At 38.2% G+C, this 14,630-nt stretch overlaps 1 protein-coding gene across 1 annotated transcript in view; it reads right to left on the reverse strand.

The window, feature by feature from the left end:
• The window catches only part of DOCK3 (dedicator of cytokinesis 3), a 4,843,230-nt gene that overhangs the window by 466,938 nt on the left and 4,361,662 nt on the right, over nucleotides 1-14,630 (reverse strand). Inside the window, exon 29 of the mRNA XM_044077993.1 lies at nucleotides 7,808-7,883. Coding sequence (XP_043933928.1) covers nucleotides 7,808-7,883 — 76 coding nt within the window. The remainder of the gene's footprint in view (nucleotides 1-7,807; nucleotides 7,884-14,630) is intronic.

Consider the following 14,630-nt stretch of genomic DNA (forward strand, 5'->3'; position numbering starts at 1 on the left):
CCGCAAGTACAATAACAAAAACTACTCCTCCAACTAAAACCTTGCCACATTGCACCGGATAACCTGCTATCTTCATTTCTCAAAATATCCACTGAAAGCATCGCCTTTCATATTTCCATCTTAATCAACAGATCCAGCAAAGAATCCTATGTCCCTTCTATCTGGCGACATGCATATATCATCTTACTCCACAAGGGAGGTAAAAACACTGACACCACCAGTTTCAGACCTATTGCCATTCTTTCCCCCTCTCTCCGAAATCCTGGAGAAATGTATTCATTCCCAACTGATGCCATACCTAACACATAATAACCTTCTCACTCCCATTCAAAATGGCTTCCACCCTAACCATAGCATCATGACTGCCCTCCTCTCCTTTCTCAAAACCATTAACCTAGCACGTGACTCTGGCAAATGTGTATCGACCCTGTTCCTTGACATATCCAAAGCATTTGATATCATCTCACACCCCTTACTCCTCTCACAACTGTCCTCCCTTAACCTCTCACCTTCCACCATAGCCTGGTTAACCACCTACCTCTCTGAACAACATCAAGCCATACAATGGAAATCCTCAACCTCTCTCTTCCTACACAGCCCCACCGGTGTGACCCACATTTCTGTTCTTGGTCCTTTACTCTTCAGGATATTTATCCATAACTTTTACCTCTCTGTCCCCAAGTCCACACTAATCCAGTATGCAGATGATTCAACAATTATCTGCTCAGCAGATTCCCCCTCTGACCTTCTTCTAAAAACCCAATCAGCTTTCTCCGAAACTGAAACTTGGATGCAGAACAATCACCTGGCCCTAAACACAAATAAAACTAAACTAGTAATCTTTTCCCCTTCTAGAAACTCCTCTATCAACAGGCTTCTTCTCCACGCTCATCCTGAATAAAGTCCACAACGAAATTGTATCAAACATTAAACTCCTGGGTGTCATCATTGTTGACCACCTAAAATTTAACAGCCATATCCAATTTACAATAAAAAAAAAAAAACACACACACACACCAAAAGGTTGGACTTCTATACAGACACTACCGCTACCTTATCCCCCCCACCAGAAAAACCCTAGCCTCCACCTACCTTATCCCTTCTCTCTTATGCGGTGCTCCTCTCCTAACCAACCTCCAACTTGGCCTACAATCCAAATTGGAATCCTGCTACCATAAAATAAGCAAATATGCCACCAATTCCAAAAGCACGTCCCACCACTGCCACTCTCTCCACACTCTGCAATGGCTCGAACTACCTAATCACCTAAACTTCCTTAGACTCACTATTGCCCGCAAGCTCATCTTCAAGCTTTCCAGCTGCCCCTGAATCTCTCTACCACCTTAGCCCTCTACATTCCTATCTGCTCACTCAGATATGAAAACCAAAACCTCCTTCAAATCTACAAATCCTCACAACTCCAAGGCTACCTCCTGATATCATATACTCCATATTCAAACTATGGAACTCCCTCCCTCCCTCCCTCCCTACTCAATACTCCAAACCCTACCAACTTCAAATCACTCTTGTTCTCATACCTTTCTTCTAAATGGATTTGCCCAAGCCACTCTCCAACATAACCACCTCACATTCATCCCCTATTTCTTCTCATAATATTACTTTGTCTGTCATTAAACCCCATTAAATTAACACTGCACTATCTTCTGCTTCACATTGGTTAACATTGTTAGATCTTCCTGCACCAGAAAATCTCTCTAACGCTGTATAAACAATACTGACAACAATTGCCTATTATTTTGTATTTTCTTAGATTTAATAATATCCTGTATTTCTCTGAATAACTGTATTATACCCCACATGCATTTTTACTGTATTCTCAGCCTGTTGTATATAAACTGTATGGTATTAAGTATGTTTGTAAACTGACTATTTTACTATATGCATGTAACATTATATATGTTTGTAACTGTTCTTGGAGCTTATTTCCTCAGGCCGCCACTGAGAACAGGCTCTTCTTGGCCCAGTGGACATCCCTGGTCATAAAACTGAAATAAATAAATAAATAAACAAACAAATAAATGAATAAATATGAATGTTTTTACTACAATGAAATCTAGAAGAAAACTGGAAGTTTCAGATCCAGAAATTCTGTTTGTTCCTCACTGCCAGAGGAACAGTTAACAAACCTTAAGACATACAGTGTGCTACATTTCTACATGTTGCTGGAGAAGAACATTGGCTGTAATTAACGCTTTTATTTTTGTAGAAGATGAAGAATACAAAATGACAGCAAATATTTTTTTTCTGGAGCTATTCTAGCCCTGGAATGAACTTATAATTTATTCATTTGTTCTTCATAGGGACACAAGGTCTAACAGATCCTATAATGCCTATGTTAATCAGCTGAAGAATAGTGCCAAGGACTATGAAGCTCATGGTTTCTGTAATTTGCTAATATGAGACAGAATGCTTTATGGTATAAGAAATGATCATCCACTTGTAGCCCCATGGTGCAGACAAAGACCTTACTGTGCCCAAAATGACTCACATTTTAGTAGTGGCATGGGTACAGGAGAGGTTTCAGGTGAAGGATTAAAGTTAGCAGTCATTGTTGGCTCATCTATAAAGGTGTGACGGAGGCAGCATAGGCTCACTGAAATAAGCAACTTTAAGAGCTTGACAAGCTCCATTCATTATAGGTAGTGAACTGCTTAGTCAAAAGGATGTTTGTGCATGGAAGTATTTATGAACCCCTAAAAGGTAGCAACAGTGGAGCTTGCAAGGCTGCCACTGGGTGGTGCAAGTTAGGGCACTCTCCCCAGTATCAGTACGACACTGCACTAGTGTCCCTGATCTGCCAACTGGCTCTGGAAGTGGGTCAGGTTGTGCCCAGGTGAAGTCTAAGATGTGTAGATCATGGTTAGCTGCAGGAACAGTCTATTGATAGAAACAGACAAGGTCTTAAAAGCTATGGATATTTGCAGAATGAGTTAAATTACAAGTAAAATGTTAAAGAAATTAACTGAAGAAACAAACGTGTATAGGATAAAGTATAAGTCAAATAAAATGGTGAAATAATGAATAAAATAAAAATGCATGCTAACAGTAATGGAAGTGAGAAAGTGAGTCACACAGTGCATACATGCATGCTGCATCTGAAATTCAAACCTTGTATACTAGGTATGACTATAAGTATGACAAGAAGTATTGTCTTGCATTAATTCAGTTTTATTAAAGCTGTGGCAGAAAGAACCATTTTTTCAAAGATAAGTAAAATGAAAGACAAATTTGTTCAAATGAATGTGTACATCTTTAAACAGAAATATGAATACAAGCTGCTTGTTGGTGCTTCTAAAGGAAAATCAGTTGATAAAAACTAAAGCATAAAATGCTTAAGAAACAGTGAGGCAAGAGTGCAACTCAAACTGTAGGCAAGAAATTCTTAATAATCAAAATGATGAATATGAATTAGACACAAATGCAATATTATGTCTGAAGACACTTTTGTTGCATTGGGGCTAATGGGAACAGAAAAAGAGCCATATTCATACTATTAATATAGTGGCATGTGGTTCTAAAAATATGAAGTACATAATCTTATTTTAAATCACAACACTTTTTATGGAAGTAAATTCACTACATATTTTGTATTTTTTTGGCTTGTGGGACACTAGGAATGATAACATTAATTCACAGTGCAAAAGCAAAATGTAAATACATTTCTATGCATATTTAGAAACAGCAACACACTGGCAGGTACATCCAGAATATGGTTTACTATTACATGCTTGAGAGTCCAAATGTCGACTGAAGCAAACAACCTAAACCCTACAACAAACACTGAAATGACAAATAGTGTCATGTCCCCCCCCCAAAAAAAACACCACATACCAAAACTCCCTACTGTACTGGATCCTGGATGAAGTGCTAACATGAGTCCTGAAGTGGGGGGGCAAGTTCAACATTTGACAATATCGGTATTCAGGATTACAAGTGTCATCATTCAGGGTTTTGTATAGCTAGACTCGACATTTTGATATGTAATTGTAACCCACTGAATACTGTACAGACCATGGCAATGATATCTTTTATAACTAGGCTGATTTAGCCACATGCTTATGAAGTCTGCAAGAACAGTATACACAAATAAAAATCTGATGTAATGCCAGTGATAAATTCTCCTGGGAAAGATCTAGTACCTCTAACAGTAGAAATGAGCTTGAACTAAGGAAAATAAAAAACACAGTATCTAATTTTAAGAGGCAATCAGATCCTCAAGAGAGTGGTATAGATAATGTGAAGAAAGACACACTTTTCATCTATATTGCTCATCAAGATTTGACAAAATTAAATAAAAAATAGCACTTCCTATTGCTTATAGCTGATGACATGGTTTTAAAAATGTTTGATTATATGCTCTTTTCAGTGCAATATGCACAGTCACAGATTCTGGCAAATAATGTTAGATAAGGAAAACTCCAAATTGTGTGCATTAATATAATCTTTGGAAGGCAAAAACTCATTAAGCATCTTCTTGGTATTTCATCAGCACACGTAATATTCAAAAAGCTGCTGAAAAGGTATCGGAAGGATAAAAGAGTGATGATGTGAACATAAACGATAATCTATTAATGTGGTATCAGACACAAGAAGAAATTGACAAGAGACTGATTTATCTGCTAAACAGAGTAACTCTGTATAACTTAAATTAAAGTTAAATAAGAGGAAAATATAAAATAAGAGTCAAGATCTGAAATACACCAGGCACTTTCTAACATCAAAGTGACCAAAGTCTATTGCAAGAAATGTAAGACCAACTGTGCGTATGCCAAAACTAGAAAATAAGCAAGCATTACATGGGGCTTCTGTGGCAGATGCAATACCTTGTAAAGTTTGTCTAAAACAACTATGCCTCTAAAGAAGCTTTTAAAACAAGATATAGCTTTGGGAATTCAGATAAGATTGTAAGAAGATCTTTGAAATATTCATTTCCTAGGTAGAGGAGTACTGACATCAAAAATCCAGTGATGTGAATAAAGCAGTTGTGTTACAAGCATATGCCAATCAGAATGGTATAACAGCTCAGATCCTGGAAGAGAACAAACCTGCTGCCAATGGGCCAAGAAGATTTACAAAAGTAAAAAAGTGATATGCTCAAACAGAAATGGAACTGCTACCAATAGTGCATGGATATAACACATTCCACACATAAGTATTTGGTAAAGGAGTTCTGGTGGAAACAGACCATAAACTCTTGAAAGGAATATTCTAGAAGTCGTTGTACAAGAAACCTCTGAGATTTGCAGGATGTTACTTAATACACAGAGGCATTAACAAAAAGTGAAATGCAGACTGGCAAGGCATTACAAACAGCAAATACGTTAAGTAGAGTATCTATCAGAAAATGTCATGGGTAATCACGAGTTGAAGAGTAATATTGCAATTACCAGCAACATTAGAAAAATAAAATCATTTTAGAGATGCACTAAGACTGGCATATTTTGCAGTTACTGAAAGATGATCCAGACAGAAGCTGGCTTGAGAAGGAAAAGCCATCAGCAAGGATAAAAATTATATCTTATTTTTCTTTCAGGAATGAAGTAAGTTGTGTCCAAGGCTTCTGTTAAAATTCAACAAACTAACAGTTCCCAATTAATTAAGAAGACAAATGGTTGAAAGGTTATATAAGTCAATATAGCCATGTTAAAACACAAACAGAAACAGACAGACAAAGACAGCGATAGCTATAAGGTATTGCCCAGGGTTGCCGACTCAAATGGAACAAGAAATGTTATGTCTGCCATCTTCAATGTACTGTATTGCAAAAAATGAAAAGGAAGCAATGCTTGCATGTACAGTAACAAATTATCATGGAATTGAGTGGGCAATGACTTGTTTCAATTCAAAGAAGTCACGTATTTTATAGGTATTGATTATTATTCCAGATTCTCTGAAATAATCAAACTGACAGGCACATCAAAGACAGTATGATTTGTGCACTAAAACTTGTACTCTTGAGACAGGATTACTAATGTTGCCATATCTCTCAATGTTCCACAATGCAAAAGCAAGGAGTTCCTGCAATTTGTGTTTGGGAATTATATAACATCACTCCACACTATCTGTAACCAAATAGACAAAAAGGAAAGAACTATCTGAACAGTAAAGAATCTTATGACAAAGAGCTTTTGCAAAAGCTATGAGGATTGTTATCTCATAATTTTGGAATACAGGAATATTCCATCAGGGAATCAGTCTCTCATCAGCTCAAATGTTAATGGTCAGAAGACTTGAAAATTAAATTACATACTTCAAGTACACCATTGATACCTGAAAATGAATACAAGATACATGAAATGTTGAAGAGAAAACTGCAGAGAAAGAAATGACAGATTACCACATTTACAGATTGCAGACATAGTTAACTTTACAAGTATACATTTTCAGACTTGTTTGGACTTTGCATGGCAAAGGCTCAAGCCTTCCCAAGAAGGACGGATTTGCCATTTGAGATATGTTGCTATAAATGAAATGAAGTTTTTCATTTCCCTGATGTAATCAGTCATTTTGGAAGGGAGGTTTTTGAAGAAGGAAATATTCAGCTGTTTAAGTCTGCAATGAAAAATGTTGAATGCTGTTTTGATCTTGACTACAATATTCACTAATTCTGATCCAGCCTAAAACCACACCACTTGTGCTACCGATTAGTTACATGCCAGTAATTTCTAAATAGTTACATCAAAACTAGACTTGACATAATACAAGTAAACATATATGTTATTGTGAGGAAACATCAGTATTTTCAGCAATTTCAGTACATTGAACTTAAAGGATCCAGTACATGGACCACGGAGATATAACCTTAGGAAAAATGGATCCCTGCTACAATAACTGAAGAGACAGATCCAGGATCATTTTGTGTTGAAGGAACAGACATGGTATTAAATATAGAAGAAACAGAGACTACATGAGGGCCACAGTAACTGTGGACACACAATCTTGAGGAAACAAGTACAAGAACAGGAAGGAAAGGCAGTGGTAGTGAAAACTTACTGAGGAGTAGAAGATACTTCAGAAAAGCTGCTAATACCCAGGTGTGGGTCTACAGTTTTAGAAATGCCTGAGTCATTGCTAGAAATAAAGCATTCATACAGGGGTTGAAAAACATCCCGGCATTGGATGGTGGAGTCTCAGTAAGTGAAATTTTTACCTGTGGATGTTTATGTACCTCATTCAGTCAACATTTTACCTTGAGTAAAAATAAAATGATATCTCTTAAAGTGACGGAACTACTGTGGTATACTCAGCACTGCACCAGTACTAGGCCTTTGTAAACTGCAGGCTGCAAGTATACAGTGTCTCTTCACAGACACACCATTCATTCACATAATAAAGTGCACCTAAAGAACATGTGTGGTCTTCCCATATCTTCCTTCTTATTGCAGTATCTAGGAAGCAAATCATTCTCACTTGCAGCAGTTTGGTATCATTGGTATTTTTTTCTGCTTATTGCATCATCTGCCCATAATTTGTTATGAAACTTTGAAATTAGACTAACAATTTATAACAGAAAATCCAGCCAGACAAGCCTATTTCCTATCACTCTTCCTTGACTATTCTTCCACACAGGAGATAAATTTGATGATAATTTTATGGCAAAATATTCTACAACCACAAAATGTGGCAAAAACTAACTTTTTATTAAGAATACAAATCACAAAATTGTTCTGAATTGCTCCTCCTTCTATACAACAAAAAAAGTAAAATAAATAAAATATTCTAGAATCCATGGATGGCACAACAGCTATTGTTTTATAGAGTTCATTAACAAAAATAACAAACATACCTTGAAATCAAAATCTGCATCTGTAAAATTCTTGTGCAGGGCGTGAGACAGATACTGGACTGTGGTAACAATAATACTAGAAAAACAAAAATTTAAAAAAAGACAATCAAACCATGAGGAGTAACAAAGACTGTTAATATCTTGATTTCTGACAGTTATGTCTTTTTAATACAAATATGGAAGACAGTAGGAATCTGGATAATGCACATTAAACACCGTAAATGAAATATTTATCTCAAAAAGAACTTACTGATGTTACAAATGTAACTAATATAATACAGCAATATAAATAAGCAGTTGAAACAAATATATTCTGATAAAGTAAAATATATATTATAAAACATATATCTCTCTATCTTCCATGTTATATATATATATATATAAATATATGAACAAAAAATAATTAAACTGAATAAAGGAGGCACACGATAGATGTAGACTTCAAAACCAGTTTAATTTAGAGCTTTGGTCGGTGGTACACCTTTAACTTCCTCAGAATAAAATAATGCCATTGCAACTTCCTTTTATACTAAGACAAAGTCACATGACTCACTTTAATTTAAAATCACACAACATAAATAAGAATTACAACCTAACATTTTGTTTGCATGCTTATATAAACACTTATATAAAACCAAGTCCCTACATATAATTAAATATATTTTGAAACATCTTATTCAACAATATGATTGCCCTACTGATGGTGAATAAGCCAGAATATAAATGTAAGAAATGGGTACAAAAATGTATATATGTATGTATGCACACACATTCAGGCACTGCCAATTGCACCCTCATATAGACACCCATCCATAAGAACAGGTGTACTACAAATGGAAATCAGCTTTTAATTTTAGAAAACTGGAGATAGAAATCACTTCATTGAGTCCAGGGGGGTGAGTGGCATTGACTCTAAATTGCCACATTAACTCCTTGTATTCTAAAAATAGATCAATAGGTCCTCCCCTTGACTTATTTTCAACCTGGTCAATAGCTGAAAATGTAAACTGATGACCAGGGTGATCGTGGATATGCTTTGTCAGGGCATTATTCATATTCCCTTTCTGTATATCATAAACGTGTTGATAAACATGTTTTCTGAAGCTGTTAATTGTCTTCCCTATATAAAATTGGCCACAACATTGACAAATAGCTATATACACTATGGCTTTACTATAACAGTTGAATTTGTGTTTTAAAGGGATTTTCTAAAATCCCTTAATATAAACAGTCTCGCCCTCAAAAATATAGTGGAATTGTGGGCAATTGTGCCCATATTTTTTCATCCCACCTTTGGTGCTGTTTTCCCTACTTCTTTCTAACAAATTCTTGAAGCATAGGTCCTTTTTGTAAAGAACTACTGTTTTGTCTCCCGTCTTCTTTAGATATTCATTCTCCATCCCAAATATGGCCCAGTTCTTTATAATTATGTCCTTAATGTTGCAGGAAGGGAGTTTTAGGGTTAGGGAGCGAGAAAGTTTTCAGGATAGGGAGCAAGAGCGGGGTGTTTGGATTAAGGAGCTATCAGGGACCTTAGGTTTATGGAAGTTGGAATCGACTTTTAGGTTTGTGGACCAATTAGGAACAGGGTTAGGAAGAGGGGTGCTATGTTTAGGATTATAGACTGGATGGAAATTTTAGAGTTAGAGTTTTGATAGGGGTATGCAGTTCAGTGATCACATTGTAGGAGGTCTAGGTCAATAACTAGGATCAGGTTAGTGGGTGTTAGGACACTTGTCAATTAGAGTAAGCAGCAGCGAGCAAGTGTGAGCAAGCGTGTCACTAGTTGCTAGCATGTAACCACTTGTACTAGTCACGAAAGCATGCATTCTGCATATGCTACTTATTTTGTGAGCAAATATACATATAATGTTATCAAGGGAAACAGTCTGATAGATAATCTCACACAAAAACAGAAAGACATGCAGACACACACACATACTGAATATATAACATTAAATGCACAGATATATGCATAAATATGCATAAATCATGAAGCATTAAAACAAACTTTCTTATTTTAATGTTACATATAAAAATACTACTTTTAATTACAAACATTTAACTACTGATGACCATTATTTATCCTGCTATGGAGACTAATGTTTGAATAATTTTTATTAGAGAATACTGTAGCAGATGAAATGTATACATATATTTCCAATCATTTTATTGCACTAAATTTTATGAACAGTCATTCAGTCTTGAGTTTGCTATGTATTATTTATTTCCCATCATGCTTCCTTATTTTTAGCCCTCTCTCTCTCTCTCTCTGTTTCCCTCAGCAACTCTACCTGCCTTATTCTCTTCTTCCTTTATATTGTGTAGACAGACTCATCCTTATTCCAGTTCTCATCCCTCATTCCTCCCATTTCCTGAGTACCATGCCCCCTCCTAATCTTGGCATCCCTTATTATTCTCCTTAAAATGTTGATACTGTTCCGACTTGTGTCCCATTTCTTTCTTGCTTCTTGTCCCTTTTCATTGGCTGCTGTGTGTTTTGGCACCTCACCCCATTACCGATATCTGTTTCCTTTTCTTCTTCTTTATTATTTCTGGTGTGCATCAACCCTCAGAATGCAGAATTGTAATCTGTTTTCTATATTCTATTTTCATATCCTGTTCCATATCTGAACTATATCCTCCTGGACTTCATGTGTCCATTTGCATTCCCACAGCATGTGCTTGAGCCACACCTCTTTTTCACTGTGTTTATTCTTCCCCCCTTCTCCCTTGAACCTTTAGTTAGCTTACACCCAGAGGTGTAGGAGTTTGAGCTGCATGTCCCATGTGTTTAGCAGAATCAAGGCTTTTCTTAGCTTTCTCCATTCCTTCTTCCACTCATAATCCCTCAGCCACCCTTCCCTCTCATTCCATATTTCTCCAAGTCTTCTCTTAGCCTTCCTTTCCTCTTCTTTCTTTCTTGGGTCTTTGTAAATTCTTATGCATCTACCATTCTCCTTTTGGCCTTCCCATTTCATTAGTCACCTTTTCTCTTCCCCTATATGTTTCTCCTCTCAGCCTTTCATAACCTTTCCTATACCTCTGCTTCCTTTTCACTCTTGCCCTGCTTAGCCATCCTCATTTTCCATACTTTCCATGTCTCCTTTGTGCTTCCAAGCCCCTTTCAACATATGTGATTACATCTTCTGTTGTTGTCCACACTGACTAGGTTAGTATGCTATCTTACCTATCCTGCTCCGTCCCTTCCATTGGTTTCTGTCTCATATCTTTTCTCTCTCTTTATTTATTTTACTTACTTCATTAACTTGGTTGGTGAGCTGGTCCAATAATCCTTTTCAGCTGCAATCTAAGACAAACAGACAATTGCATAAAGTTTTTTGGCTGTTACTTTCATCCATCTCTGGTCTTGGTCCCTTCTCTCAATTACCTTCTGTCTCGTCTCAAACCACTGATGTACACCACATGCCTTGAAATATGTGTTTTGAAGTCTGATGCTTCCCAGTCCTCTCACTTGTTCTCATCTATAGTCTCCTCCTGGCTATCCTTGGGATTTTTCCACCCTCAGAATCTGTCACATCTTCTTTGTGTCTTTTTTATGCCATCTTCACTCTTTGTTATTCATATTTGTCAAATCAGGTGTCCCCACCTTGGGGTTTGTCATTACTTTGATAATACTGACTGCAATTTGTGGCAGTTCATTTATCATGTATGCTCAGCTGAGATTTCCTCTGACATCTGTGATTTAAAGTTTGCCTGCCTAATTTTGCTGTCCTCTTTGATGGAAGTTTTACCAGCTCTGGATACAGATGTTGGGACTCTGTATTACTGCTGTGTTTCGATCCAAACATTTTGTTCCTATTGACCTTCTATTGGTTTGAATCTACTTAAAAGTGACGGGCAGCACCAATTACTGTCACATTACTATTATGTACGAAGTTTCCATATTTATCAAGGATATCCACACCTCCAGGTTAGTGGCATTGCACGAAGTATCGGAGACCATCCATGTGCAGCTAACAGTGGGCAAGACTGCTTTTCAGTTTATAGCATCCTACAGACCACCCTCTCAAAGTCAGGAATCCCAGTTGGCTTTCCTGAAAACATTCGAGAACATGAAGATCTCTCCAAACACCATTATATTGGGTGACTTCAACTACCCAAACATTGACTGGGAGCACTACTCAAGCCCCAGCACCTTAGCCCAAAGGTTCCTGGAAATTATAAACTCAAATGCTATGGAACAACTAGTCACCACTCCCACAAGAGGGGACAACATACTAGACCTGATCATTACCAACATGGGGACTCTATGCTCCACACCAGAAGTATATCCCTCATTAGTAAGATCAGACCATAAATTAATTTCATTGGATGTCCACATCCCGACCCCACCCCCAGCCCAGAAAACCACAGTGAAAAACTTTTCAAAAGCGAACTTCTCACTTCTCAAAACTGAAGTGGAATCCTTCAAGGCTCCAGGGCTAGTGGAAACTACGGTCCAAACTGCAGAATCCTATATAAATGCATTCTACAGACATCTCCAGGAATGCATGGATCATGCTATCCCAAACAAAACCAAGACCCAATCATCCAAAGGCAGGCGTTCAGTCTGGTGGACCCCTGCCATAAATAAACTGTACAACAGAAGGAGGAAGCTACTACATGACAGAGCAAAATCCCTAATAGGGAAGGCATCTCTGATCAGTACTAGCAAAAAATTACGATCCCTCATAAAATCCTCCAAGGCCAGCTTCGAGAGAAAAATTGCACAGGACACCAAAGACAATCATAAGGCTTTTTTCAGTTATGTTAGAAACCTGGGATGCAACTCCCAGACTTGTTCTGAGTTGATTCTAAATGACAAAAAATACAGTGAACCCACAGACATCACCAATATCCTGGCAGACAGGTTCAGTGCAAACTTCTCCACCCCCCCCCCAAAAGAGCAAGTATCTATCCCAGCAGAGGGCTGCCTCCCAAACATCTCTGATGCTCAGGTGAAGGCTGCCCTCTCCAAAGCAAAAAAACACTGCTTCCATGGGACCAGATGGCGTCCCAGGTTGCGTCCTACATGAACTCCAAGAGGAACTAATCCCTCAAATAAAACAGCTATACAATCTCAGCCTCACTACAGGATATGTGCCCACAGAATGCCGTACAGCAACAGTGGTCCCACTCCACAAAAGTGGAGCCTCTACGGACCCTGGAAACTATCGCCCCATACGCCTGACTAGCTTAGTCTGCAAGGCTATGGAGAGGATCATCATGGAGCTCATAAACAAAGACATTGGGGACCTACAGACACTAGATCCTACCCAGTTCAGCTTTGTCAAGGGCAGATCCTGCCTTTTGAACCTGGTTGACTTCTTTGAAACAGTCACCAAAGCCATAGATGAAGGGAAGGTAGTCCACACAGCCTATCTGGACCTTGCAAAGGCATTTGACACAATACCCCACTTGGGCATCATAGATAAGCTATCCAGCTTAAATATAAACCCCTATGTCACAAGATGGGTCGCAAACTGGCTCAAAGACAGAACCCACAGAGTGAGAGTTGCTGGAGCCATGTCAGACTCGAAACCGGTCACAAGTGGCGTCCCACAGGGTTCTGTCCTGGGACCACTCTTGTTCGGTATATACTTTTCCGAGGTACAGGCAAATGTGGGAGGACTATGGCTCACCAAGTTCGCAGACGACTGCAAACTGGGCGCCATAATCAACTCTCCAGCTGACACAAACATCCTTCAAAAAGGTCTCACAGAGACAGATAACTGGTGCCAGCACCATGGTTTAAAGCTAAATGCCAAAAAATGTATAGTCATACCCTTTGGCAAAAACAATGCGCCCACAAATTACCACATAGGCGGAAACCCATTAAGTACAGAGAAAGTTATTATGGACCTGGGGACCCAAGTTGATAGCAATCTCTCCTTTGAAAACCACATTGCCAAAGTGGTTAGAAAGACCTTCTACATAACCCACCTCATCATGAAGGGTTTCACATCTAGATCAAGAGAGGTAATCGTGCTCCTTTATTCATCCCTCATCAGGCCCACCATAGAATACAATGCCCCTTTAGGGATGTACCTTACCCGACACCTGCAGCAATTAGAAAGACCCCAAAAGTATCTCACCAAGAGGATCAAGGGTCTCAAACAGATGCCATATGCTGCTCGGTTAAAAAAACTCCAGCTCTACTCAGTTGCATACCGCCTACTTCGAGGCGATCTATGCCTGACATACAAAGCTATGTCAAATCCAGAATTAATGGACATGCTCCACCTCAGTAAATCTAAATCCCTTAGAGCCACATGCTCGAGGGACTTGAACCTCAGCACAGAAATAAATAGAACTTGCTGGAGGGACAGGTTCATAACCCAGAGGCTCCCTTCGCTCTGGAATAGAATTCCAGTTCATGTGAGGCAGAGCACCTCACTGAATCTCTTCAAGAAGAATCTCGATAGGTGGATGGGGGATCGTAGGTTTGTCCCAGGGATTACTCCCGTGTCACTATTAGACAGAGGCACAGTAAACTAAACCTTAAAAAGGGCACAGTATACTCAAATCAAGGGGTGGCGTAAGCCATACAGAATCGGACTAGGCTTATAATTGCCTCAGGGCAGATAGCCTAGTATGAACCTATGAACCTATGAACGATACTGGCTTGTTTAATGTAACACTGCTGTTCTTCAGCAAAATAATGTTCTCTTTTAACTACAGTTTTCAGTAGATTTTGCTTGGGAAGATGTGTGTTAGCAAATCACTGCATATTTTATCATTATTTGTTAATAGATAGATATAATTGTTTTAGTTGATAATTTGATGTAAAGTGCTTCAGAAATAAGCACTATAATACACT

The sequence above is a fragment of the Protopterus annectens genome, chromosome 7.part0 (genome assembly GCF_019279795.1).
Source record: "Protopterus annectens isolate FY-2018-M chromosome 7.part0, PAN1.0, whole genome shotgun sequence".
Lineage (NCBI taxonomy): Eukaryota > Metazoa > Chordata > Ceratodontiformes > Protopteridae > Protopterus > Protopterus annectens.